Raw genomic sequence first — 12,902 nt, forward strand, 5'->3', positions numbered from 1 at the left:
TTCCGTTTGTAACAACTCGAAATATGCGTCTAAAACCCCATAAAATATATATATATATATATATACTATATTCATGTTTTGATATAGCTGCCATATAAAACGATCCTGGGTCTGGACTTCTAGAGCACAATTCTCATCCGATTTGGGTGAAATTTTTCACGTGGTGTTTTGTTATAACAACCGATATATGTGCCAGGTATGGTCTAAATCGCTTTATAACCTGATATAGCTGCCATATAAACCGATCTTCCGAATAGACTTCTTGAACCTCTATAGGGCGTAATTACTATCCGATTTGTCCGTGCTAAGTACGATTCAAATCTGTCCATAACCTGATATAACTGCCACATAAACTGACCAAAGTTCTTGACTTCTTGAGCTTCTAGAGGGCGCAATTCTTATCCGATTTGGAGGCCACCGTAGCGCATAGGTTAGCATGTCCGTCTATGACGCTGAACGACTGGGTTCAAATGCTGGCAGGGCCATTAGAAAAATTTTCAGCTGTGGTTATCCCCCCTAATGGTGGCGACATTTGTTAGGTACTTTGCCATGTAAACACTTTTTCCCAAAACTCGGCTATAAAAAAGAGGTCCCTTATCATTGAGCTTTAAAAATTGAATCGGACAGCACTTAAGGATTTGTGAGAAGTTTGCTCCAGTTTCTTAATGGAATGTTCATTGGCAAATTTGCATTTGCATAGCTGCCATATAAACCGACCCTGGGTCTTGACTTCTGGAGCTTCTAGAGGGCGCAATTCTTATCCGTTTTGGCCGAAATTTTGCATGAAGTATTTTATTTTAACTTCCAACAACTTTGTTAAGTATGGTCTAAATCAGTCCATATCCAGATATAGCCACCATATAAACCGATCTCCCGATTAGACTTCTTGGGCTTCTAGAGGGCGAGACTCTTATCCAATATGGTTGAAATTTTGCATATGTCGTTTTGGTATGACTTCAACTGTTCCTATTTCGCTGAAATTTCGCACAAAGTGTTTATTGTGACTTCCAACAACTGTGCCAAGTATGGTCCAAATCGGTCCTTATCCTGATTCAGCTCCCATATAAACCGATCTCCCGATTTGACATCTTGAGCCTCTATAGGTCGCAATTGATTTCCGATTTGGCTAAAATTTTGCTCGAAGTGTTTTGTTACGACTTCCAACACTGGTACCAAGTATGGTCTAAATCGGTCTTTAACCTTATATAGCTCCCATACAAACCGATCTCCCGATTTGACCACCCCTGTAAGCCGAAATTGTTATCCGATTCGGCTAATACTTTGTATTTAATCTATGTCTTCCAATAACTGTGTCAAGTACTGTCCAAATCGGTCTACAACCTTTTATAGCTCCCATATAAACAGATTTATAGACTAGCCTCGTAAGGCTTCAGTCTATATGGCAGCTATATATAAATATAGTCCGATCTGAACAATCCTATGTTGAGAGGCGTAAAACTACCCACTGTTTTCAATTTCAGCGAAATCGGTTAAAAAATAAAGCTTTTATGGGCTTCAGACCCTTTATCTGGTGATCTGTCTATATGGCAGCTATATGTAAATATTTTCCGATTTGAACCATATTTAGGTCAGATGTCGAGAGGCTTAAAATAGCCCACTGTTTCGAATTCCACCGAAATCGGGTAATAATTAAAGCTTTTATGGGCTTCAGACCCTTTATCGGCAGATATACGACAGCTATATCTAAATATAGTCGGATCTCAACCACATTTTGGTTGGGAAGCGTAAAACTATTCACTGAAATAGCACACTGTTTCGAATTCCACCGAAATCGGTTAATAAATAAAGCTTTCATGGGCTTCGGACCCTTAATCGGGAGATCGGCCTATATGGCAGCTATATCTAAATATAGTCCCCGAACCATATTTAGGTCAGATATCGGAAGGCTTAAAATAACCCTGTTTCAGTCTTCAGCAATATCGGGTAATAAATAAAGCTCTTATGGGCTTCAGACCATTTATCGGCAGATCGGTATATATGACAGCTATACATAAATATAGTCCGATCTGAACCATATTTGGTTCAGATGACGGGAAGCCTTAAACTACTCACTGTTGCAAATTTCAGCGAAATCGGATAAAAATAAGCATTTATGGGCATTAGACCTTTTATCGGCAGATCGGTCTATAAAGATTTGGCCCGTTCAAGAACCTAACCAGCGTGCATCAAAAGACGTGTCTGTGCCAAATTTCAGCTCAATATCTCAATTTTTCAGGCCACCGTAGCGCGGAGGTTAGCATGTCCGCCTATGACACTGAAAGTCTGGGTTCAAATCCTGGCGATACCATCAGAAAAAATTTCCAGCGGTGGTTTTCCCCTCCTAAGGCAGGCAACATTTGAGAGGTACTATGCCATATAAAACTTCTCTCCAAAGAGGTGTCGCACTGCGGCACGCCGTTCGGAGTCGGCTATAAAAGGGAGGCCCCTTATCATTGAGCTTAAACTTGAATCGGACTGCACTCATTGATATGTGAGAAGTTTGTCCCTATTCCTTAGTGGAATGTTCATGGGTAAAATTTGCATTTTTGCTCAATTTTTGAAGGCTCCAGAGTGATTACTACAGACGGACGGACAGACACACGGACATCATTAAATCGTCTTAGAATTTTACGACGATCGGAAATATATATACTTTGTAGGGTCGGAAATTGATATTTCCATGTGTTGAAAACGGAATGACTAAATGAATATACCTATCCTACGGAGGTGGGTATAAACAAATAATTAATGCATCCGTTTCGAAAAACGTCATATCTCCAAAATTAGTTCCATATATCTCCATCTATTAAAGTTTCTTGCACAACATGTGCTCAAAGTAAGCACAGCCCTCATTTTAGGGACATGAACCAGCATAGATTGAAATGTCCCCAAAATAATTATAAAGTAACCATTTACAGCCATCTCTTTCTAATTCCTGCTTAAAAATATTCAAAATCTGAATATTAGCATCCATGCTTAAAGCATTGCTTTTAAACCAACATCAACTCTACCATCCTCATTCATCATGTAACTCCCCTACAAAAGGAAATTAAAGCAAACATTGCCTTTATATGTATGAGAGTAACAATGAAATGATTGCAAGCAACTACGTCTGCAGCAAGAATGGCAATTCATTTGTCTGTGGTGTAAGAGTAAGCCTCAAATTTTACGCTTTGTTTAGACAAGAAAAGAGCAATGAAAGAGATATGCCACAGAACTTTTGTCCAAATGAGTGAGCGAGTGTGTAAACACTAAGCAAACAACTCATGCCACATCAGTTCATCAGTAGGAGAGCTTTGCTCAAACCAAATTGCCGCTCATTAAATTGAAAGCTACAACTGTGATTTTGTAGATATTTTATTTTTGTTATTGGAGTGTGGAACTGAATAAATATTTGAGATTATTTTTTTTGTGTTCCGCTTAAACGAATGTGAAATTATTAAAGGAGGATAGTAAAATATCTGCCATATGGTGGTTGTAGACAACCAATACCACCTTAGCCAATGGAATTCCATGCCACATTGCTATTTACTTGCAATTTAACACAAAATTTACTGCACATTATCAATAAGTGTTGTGGCAAAGCATAAAATTGCTTGTCATGTGAGATTTTAGATATAAGTGTTGAGATGGGGAAAATTAAAAGTAAATAAGAGTACAAATAAATGAGGGAAGTTTGCATAAATGAAGCAAAATTGTATGCATGGGAAATGTGGCTAACATGAAGGCATCAAGTCCCCGAAGTAGGTTTTAACTAACTAAGGCATTTAGTCCCCGAAATCGATTTCAAAAATAACAAAAACTATATAACAAAAGTGAAAGACGATGGTATATGAAGTTTTGTGAAGTTATCACCTAGTGTTTGCAAATTGCAAATTTTGCCCATGAACATTCCACTAAGGAACAGGGGAAAACTTCTCATAAAGTGTTTGGTCCCCAAAATTAGTTCCCCCCATAATCATGTCCTCGAATTATGAAAAATTCTACTTAAAACGATAGCGTTCGAACGAAAAAAAGTTACACGCTTGGCACAGATACTTCCTATCGATTTAGATCGTTGAGAATTTCTAATGGGCCATATCAGTTCAGATTTGGATATAGTCTCTATATATAATCATTCCCAGTTTCTTCTTCTTGAGCCCCTATTAACATTTAAGTTGACTGAAATATAGCACAAGGACTTGGGTTCTAAAATCTAATATCAGTGCCGAGTATGATGCAAATCGGTCCATAAACTGATATAGTCCACATATAAACTGGTTCCCGGATTTGACTTCTTGAGCTCCTAGAGGCTTCAATTTTCATCTTATTTTACACAAAGTCTTCCAGCGTTCGGGCCAAGTATGATCCGAACCGATATTTATACTGATACTACCTGGCCCGGTGTGCTTCGCTACACCCTTAAGTTATATTCGTAATTAACTGTCAAATACACTTCAAAGAATCCCATATTGTTCCGTTCGCTATACATGTCCATTTGGGACATAAATTTGAAGTAGAGCGACCGAAAATGACCTCAATGTGTACATTAGATGCTTATTATACCCACCACCATAGGATAGGGGGTATATTTATTTAGTCATTCCGTTTGCAACACATCAAAATATCAATTTCCGACCCTAGAAAGTATATATATTTCGGATCGTCGTAAAATTCTTGGACGATATAACGATGTCCGTGTGTCTGTCCGTGCGTCTGTTGTTATCACTCTGGAGCCTTAAAAAATTGAGATATTAGGCTGAAATTTGGCACAGATACGTCTTTTTGATGCAAGCTAGTTACGTTTTCGAACGGGCCAAATCGGACGATATTTGGATATAGCTGCTATATAGACCGATCTGCCGATAAAGGGTCTAATGCCCCATAAATGCTTTATTTTTTATCCGATTTCACTAAAATCTGGAACAGTGAGTAGTGATACAGGCTACCCTACAACTGACCCAAAATGGTTCAAATCGGACTATGTATAGATATAGCTGCCATATAGACCGATCTGCCGATAAAGGGTCTGAAGCCCATAAAAGATTTTTTTATTACCCGATTTCGCTGAAATCTAAAACAGTGGGTTATTTTGAGCATCCCGACATCTGACCTAAATATCGATTAGATCGGTCCATATTTAAATATAGCTATTATATAGACCGATCTCCCGATAATGGGTCTGAAGTCAATAAAAGCTTTATTTATTATCCGATTTCTCTGAAATTTGAAACAGTGAGTAGGTTAAGGCCTCCCAATATCCGACCTAAATATGGTGCTGATCGAAATTTATTTACATATAGCTGACATATAAACCGATATGCCGATAAGGGGACTGAAGCCCATAAAAGGTTCACTTATTACCCGATTTCGCTGAAATTTGAAACAGTGCGTTTTTCGGAGCCTCCCGATATCCGACCTTAATATGGTTCAGATCGGTTTATATTTGGATATAGCTGCCAAAAAGACCAATATTTTGTTCTACAAAACTGAATAGTGACTTATATATAAAGGGTGATTTTTTTGAGGTTAGGATTTTCATGCATTAGTATTTGACAGATCACGTGGGATTTCAGACATGGTGTCAAAGAGAAAGATGCTCAGTATGCTTTGACATTTCATCATGAATAGACTTACTAACGAGCAACGCTTGCAAATCATTGAATTTTATTACCAAAATCAGTGTTCGGTTCGAAATGTGTTCAAATTTTGACAAATTTTGTTCAGCGATGAGGCTCATTTCTGGTTGAATGGCTACGTAAATAAGCAAAATTGCCGCATTTGGAGTGAAGAGAAACCAGAAGCCGTTCAAGAACTGCCCATGCATCCCGAAAAATGCACTGTTTGGTGTGGTTTGTACGCTGGTGGAATCATTGGACCGTATTTTTTCAAAGATGCTGTTGGACGCAACGTTACGGTGAATGAACACATTTCGAACCGAACACTGATTTTGGTAATAAAATTCAATGATTTGCAAGCGCTGCTCGTTAGTAAGTCTATTCATGATGAAATGTCAAAGCATACTGAGCATCTTTCTCTTTGACACCATGTCTGAAATCCCACGTGATCTGTCAAATACTAATGCATGAAAATCCTAACCTCAAAAAAATCACCCTTTATTAGACCACGCAATGTCCGCGCCGAATTCGGGTGCTTAAGATATCCAATTTACACCGGATTGTGACGAAAGGGGGTTTACATATATACCCGAAGTGGTGGGTATCCAAAGTTCGGCCCGGCCGTTCTAAATGCCTTTTTACTTGTCATATTATCAAATATCTTTCGTTTCAGTCCTATATTGTCCCGTTCGGTGTACATGTCCTTTTGGGGCATCATTTTGGGGTGGGGTGACCTACTGGGGACGAAACCTCAAATTTAGTTTTTGGATTTTACTCTCAAGTACGTGGAGGCCACCGTTGCGCAGAGGTTAGCATGTTTGCCTACGACGCTGATCGCCTGGGTTCGAATCCTAGCGAGACCTTCAGAATAAAATTTTAGCGGTGGTTTTTCCCTCCTAATGCTGGCAACATTTGTGAGGTACTATGCCATGTAAAACTTCTCTCCAAAGAGGTGTCGCACTGCGGCACGCCGTTCGGACTCTGCTATAAAAGGGAGGCCCCCTATCATTGAGCTTAAAACTTGAATCGGACTACACTCATTGATATGTGAGAAGTTTGTCCCTGTTCATTAGTGGAATGTTCATGGGCAAAATTTGCAATTTGCATTTACCTTTCGTTTGAGCAACATATTGTCCCGATCGGCCTACATGGCAACTCCCCGATTACTTGAGACCATAACCCATTCCCGCTTTGGTAGTTGTAAAATAATTCAAATACGAATTGAGTTAGTAAAGTGGGTAATCTTGAATACCCACCATGGTGGTGGGTATTCGGCCCGGCCGGGCCTTAGTTATGCACCACTTCAGGTACATATGTGAACCCCCTTTCTTCATAATCCGGTGAAAAATTCATTATTTACGCACCCATAGCTGCTTAATTGAAATATGGTCCGATTTGGAGCAAATTCGGCACGGACATTTATTGGTCTAATAAATACAAGTCACTGCTCAATTTTGGTTCAATATTGGTGTTTTTGGCTGCTATATCCAAATAAAGGCCGATCTGACCCATACAGGACACGGATGTCGAAAACCCTGACATAAGTCGCTGTGTTAAATTTCATGAAAATCGGATAGTAAATAACACTTTTATGGGGGCAAGACCATAAATCAGAGATCGGTTCTATATGGTAGGTATATACAAATCTGGAACAATCTGTGCCCAATTCAAAAGGATAACGAGAGGCCTAACACAACTAACTGTCCTTAATTTCAGCAAAATCGGACAATACATGCGTTTTTTACGGGCCCAAAAACTTAAATCGAAAAATCGGTCAATATGGCAGCTATATCCAAATTTAGAGCGATCTGGGCCAAATTGAAGAAAGATGCCGAGTGGCCTAATACAACTCACTGTCTCAAATTTCAGCAAAATCGGATATTAAATGTGTCTTTTATGGGCCTATGACCCTAAATCGGAGGATCGGTCTATATGGCAGCTATATCCAAATCTAGACCGATCTGTGCCAAATTGACGAAGGATGTCGAAGGGCCTAACACTGTCCCAAATTTCAGCTAAATCGGATATTAAATGTGGCTTTTATGTTCTTTTATGTTTTATGTTATGTATGACCCTAAATCGACAGATCGGTGTATATGAGGGCCATATCAAGATATAGTCCGATATAGCCCATCTTCGAACTTAACCTGCCTAGGGAAAAGAAAATAATCTGTACAAAATTTCAGCTCAATATCTCTATTTGCAGAGACTGTAGCGTCATTTCCATCGACAGACAGACACAAAGAAGGACAGACAGACGGACGGACACGATCAAGTGTATATAGTATACTTTATAGGGTCGAAAAAGGATATTATTCGGGGGTGGGTATAAAAAATAAAGGCTGACCCTCCCTTTATAACCCCCAAACAAAAATTTTTGCCGACCGAAATGTCTTAAATGAAAAGTTTTTGGGTGTAATGTACAAATCTGATATCCAAATTTTGATAACAAATGCCTGGGGACTAAACTTATCTTAAATGGATGGCTACGAAATAAACCAATAAACTTCATACATTGTTATTGTGTAGTGAAATAAGTCCTAAATTCGTGGGAACAGTTTCATAATTTCGGCGACTTTTTTCATTTTGAACGTTAAGCAAAAATTGACTGCCAAATGTTGGGGTTTACTAAATTTTCGCCTTTGGACTAATTTCACTTTTTGGGTTTTATCTAATTGGGATTTATTCCATTATTTTTTCATAGGACCTAGTTTATTGGAATTTATTTCATTGGGAGTTATTTCATTGGGGGGTGATTGCCTAAATAGCCTAAAAGGAAACTCATTTGAAAAATGTTTCCTATGGTGAAACAGTTGCAAATCTTCCATATTGATTTATAAAAATGCGAAACATTCTTTTTTTCCCTTATTTCTAGATAACACCAAACAGTCAGCAGCACATAACCAACAGCAACAACAACAACACCAGCAGCAGTCGCAGTCACAACAACAACAACAGCAACAACCCTCACAGCAACAACAGCAACAACGTTCAAAATCTGGCTCCACTCGACCCATGTTCAGTCCGGGCCCAACACGTCCACCCTTCCGCATACCCGAATTCAAATGGTCTTACATTCATCAACGATTGCTATCGGATGTTCTGTTCTCGCTGGAAACGGATATTCAAGTATGGCGTTCACATTCCACCAAAAGTGTCCTGGATTTTGTCAATTCCAGTGAAAATGCAATCTTTGTCGTGAATACGGTGCATTTGATATCACAATTGGCGGATAATTTGATAATTGCCTGCGGTGGTCTATTGCCATTGTTGGCTTCGGCCACATCACCCAATGTAAGTATGGAAGTTAATTTAAATTTCAATTGTATTTGTTCATTCGCACATTGCACAGAGTCATACACATACATACATAGATGGATGTGTGACTGTTGAGAGTGAGGCGGTGTGTGCGTGTGTTTTGCAATTATTGTGTGTGGGGTAATCAGAAGCTGACAACACCAGCAGAATATTTGCACAAAGACTTGCCGAGAAGAGTTTGTTGATAACTTTAATGAATTGGGGTTTCAATTAAGACAATTTAGCTTAAAATAGGGACAAAATGAAGAAAATTTTAAATTTATTTACAGTGAATTTACTTACAAAAAAAAAAACAAAAATTTAAGAAAAATACATTTTAAGGTTTATAGACATGAAGAAAACTATGAACTTAAAATAGGGTTGAGGGTTCGGAAATTTTTATTTTTTGTACCCACCATCAAAGGATGGGTTAACCTAGTCATTCCGTTTGTAGCAACTCGAAATATTGAAATGCGACCCCATAAAGTATATGTATTCCGGACCGTCTTGACATTTTTAATCAATCTAGCGATTTCGGCCCGTCCGTCCCTCCCTCTGTCGAAATGACGATAGCGGTCGAACGAATAAAGATATTCGCCTGAAATTTAATTAAATACTGAGTACCAATGGTAATGGAGCTAACAAGACGAGTTATTGGCGCCTTCAAATAACCAATGGCCAACATCAGCGTCTGTTCCCAGATTAGGGGCGGCTGGAGGCGATCGTCGGATCTTGAAGAAGGTGGCTCGCGACAACGAGGGATACAAGTGCGATCCTACAAAACCCATGCGGTTTGGGGCGCTGGGCCTGTAAAACGCCCCCGGAAAACTATTAGAATCACTCTGAGAAACAAAGGAATAATAAAACAAGACCTCCCTAACGTTGACGACCCACGCAACCGAAAAAAGAACCATGATTTGCTGATCTGCACCGGAAATGTCCACATTCTCTATAGATAAGGTGCAGTATACGCGCTGGCTGATGTATTGGAGAAGTACACAGCAGATACTACAGGAAGCCTTACAGGAAATGCGATGGACCGGGAATGGTGTCTCAACAACAACAGACGGCGACGAACTATACTTTAGTTGCCATAACACGAGGCTGTGGAGTTGTGGTTAGTTGGAGACTAAAACACCTTGTCTCAAGCTTTACTCTGGTGGATGAGAGGCTAGCCACAATCCGCATAAAAGCCAAATTCTTCGACATCAGCCTTATTTGTGTCCATGCCCCGACGGAAGCCAAGGACGAGCGGACCAAGGATATTTTCTACGAGCGCCTAGAGAGAGAGATAGAATATGACCGCTGCCCCGCCCATTATATTAAAATCGTTCTGAGAGATTTTAATGTGAATATAGAGAAGGACGACATCTTTGGTCCAGCAGTCGGAAAGTTTAGCCTCCTTAGAGATAACGTCCGGTAATGGGTTGAGGCTAACAGATTTCGCCGCGACAAAAACGTGGCCAAATGGCTGTCACCCGATCAAGACATGAGGAACACAATTGATCACACTGTGGCAGATGGCAGGCATTAATCAGGCGTATTAGAGGTTTGCGCTCGTTAGAGCATGGCGAGGAAAGAACGATCTTACACTGCAAGGAATCTGGACAATGAAAAGCTTCAAACAAAATAGATAGCAACGGCATATTTCACTCGCCTGACCTAACTGCTTGATGAATGCACTCATCAAAATCTCGTTCTGAGAGATTTTAGTGCGAAGATACGGAAGGAAGGTTCAACAGTCGGAAAGTTTAGCCTCCACGAGATAACGTTCAGTAATGGGTTGAGGCTAATAGATTTCGCCGCGGCAAAAACATGGTAGTTAGCAGCACCAAATTTCAACATAAAAATATTCGCAATACCAAATGGCTGTCACCCGATCAAAACATGAGGAACACTATTGATCACGTTGTGGTAGATGGAAGGCATTAATCGGGCGTATTAGAGGTTTGCGCTCGTTAGAGCATGGCAAGGAGAGAACGATCTTACACTGCAAGAAAGCTGGACATTGAAAAACTGCAAACACAACAGATGGCAACGGTATACTCCACTCACCTGACCTAACTGCTTGATGAAAGCACTCCTTTTCCCGATAATAAAATGGCGCAGTGACAAACCATTACCCACTGCATGGAGAATGCCTCGAAATCCGTACTTGGGAAGCCTCCCCTAAAAAACCCATGGTACGACCAATAGTGTCGAGATAATACAAAAGCCAAGAATGTGCCATTCAGAGCAACCTTGCAATCACTATCAAGGCGCCAGATGAAGGAGATGTATGGGGAAGAAAAGCAGAGAGGAGAAACGTCTATTCCGTAGAACAAAAAAAAATGGAAAGCCGTTAGTGTGAGCGAATTGAGATGTACAGAAGTCAGAATTAAGTCCGGAAAGTCTACCAAAGAATTAAACATCGAACCGATGTCTTTGGTGCAGGCACATCCTCCTGCAGAGACAAAGAAGGAAATCTAGTAACTGACACAGATAGCATGCAGAGGACATTTTACCCAACTGCTAGTGTCCGACGATGGCAGCGAAGAGAATACCGCAGAACCAATCCCTGATGCTGGTGTGAATAGATATGGCACACTACTCACAAGACAACACATGCTACTCACCTATGTCGACGACATCGATACCATAGTTCGGTCGCCGGAAGTAGTCACTGGAGCCTTTGAAAGAATCAAAAGGGAATCAGTGACAATGGGCCTAGCAGTAAATGGAGATAAGACAAAATGGATGGTACCAACTCCCAAAACGTCCTGTGCCACCGAGCAGATCAAAAAAATGGAAAAAGTTGGGAGCCCCAACTTTGAGATAGTCTGCAACCATACCGGAACGAAGGACACCAGTTTTGAAATAAAGCGAAGAATAATACTGGCAAACAGATGCTTCTTTGGATTAAGTAGGCAGTTTAGAAACAAGGACATCTCTCAACAGACGAAGCTTACACTATATAAGACACTGGTACTACCCATGCTGTTATATGGATCTGAAGCATGGGTACTTGTGAAAGCAGACGAGGCAGTTCTTGGAGTGTTTGAGAGAAAGATTCTTCGTAAAATATATGGACCAGTTTGCGTTAACGGAGAATTTAGGCGTCATATGAACCACGAGCTGTATGACGACGATAGCATAGTTACACGTATCAAAGTACAACGGCTGCGTTGGTCATGTCAAGGTCATGTTGTCTGAATGGATGAAGAATCACCAGCAAACAAGTCTTTTGAAGGCAAATACGGTCGTGCACACAAACCGGGACGACCAAAAGCCCGATGGAAAGATCTAGTGGAGGGAGACACCTAGAAACTTGGTGTCAGAGATTTTAGAATGAGCGCAATAGATGGAGGCGCTTGGAACGCTATTCTATGTTCAGCTAGTTTAATAAATTTTCTGTCATAGCCAATTAAAGTTAGTATAGTAAGTAAGCATGAAATTTTCCACAGTGACTTCTTATTGATTTAGGTAGTTGGAGATTGCAATTGGGCGTTGTTCCATGTTAACCAATTTGACTTCTTGATCACCTGGAAGCCTTAATTTTTCTTCGATTACGTTCATATTTCGCACGGAGTATTTTGTTATGTCTTCCAACAACTATGTCATGTACAGTCCAAATCAGTCTATAACCTGTTTCCTGCTCCCATATAAACTTATCTCCCGATTAGTCTTCTATGCAAATGTAAATTGCAAATTTTGACCATAAACATTTCACAAAGGAACGGGGGCAAACTTCTCACATATCAATGAGTGCAGTCCGATTCAAGTTTAGTCCTGATTCTAGTATAATGCTAAGGGGCCTCCTTTTTATAGCCGAGTCCAAACGGCGTGCCGCAGTGCGACATCTCTTTGGAAAGAAGTTTTACATGGCATAGTACCTCACAAATGTTGCCAGCATAGGAGGGGAAAACCACCTATGAAAATTTTTTGACGGTCTCGCCAGGATTCGATCACAGGCGTTCAGCGTCATAGGCTGACATGCTAACTTCTGCGCTACGGTGGTCTTCTACTAGA

At 40.2% G+C, this 12,902-nt stretch overlaps 1 protein-coding gene across 6 annotated transcripts in view; it reads left to right on the top strand.

The window, feature by feature from the left end:
* Positions 1-12,902, top strand: part of LOC106083452 (neurobeachin) — a 414,708-nt gene that overhangs the window by 324,166 nt on the left and 77,640 nt on the right. For all 6 annotated transcript variants that reach the window (XM_013246475.2, XM_059367989.1, XM_059367990.1 and 3 more), the window contains one exon: positions 8,473-8,891. In XM_013246475.2, coding sequence (XP_013101929.2) covers positions 8,473-8,891 — 419 coding nt within the window. The remainder of the gene's footprint in view (positions 1-8,472; positions 8,892-12,902) is intronic.

This window comes from Stomoxys calcitrans, chromosome 4 (genome assembly GCF_963082655.1).
Source record: "Stomoxys calcitrans chromosome 4, idStoCalc2.1, whole genome shotgun sequence".
NCBI classification, from domain to species: domain Eukaryota; kingdom Metazoa; phylum Arthropoda; class Insecta; order Diptera; family Muscidae; genus Stomoxys; species Stomoxys calcitrans.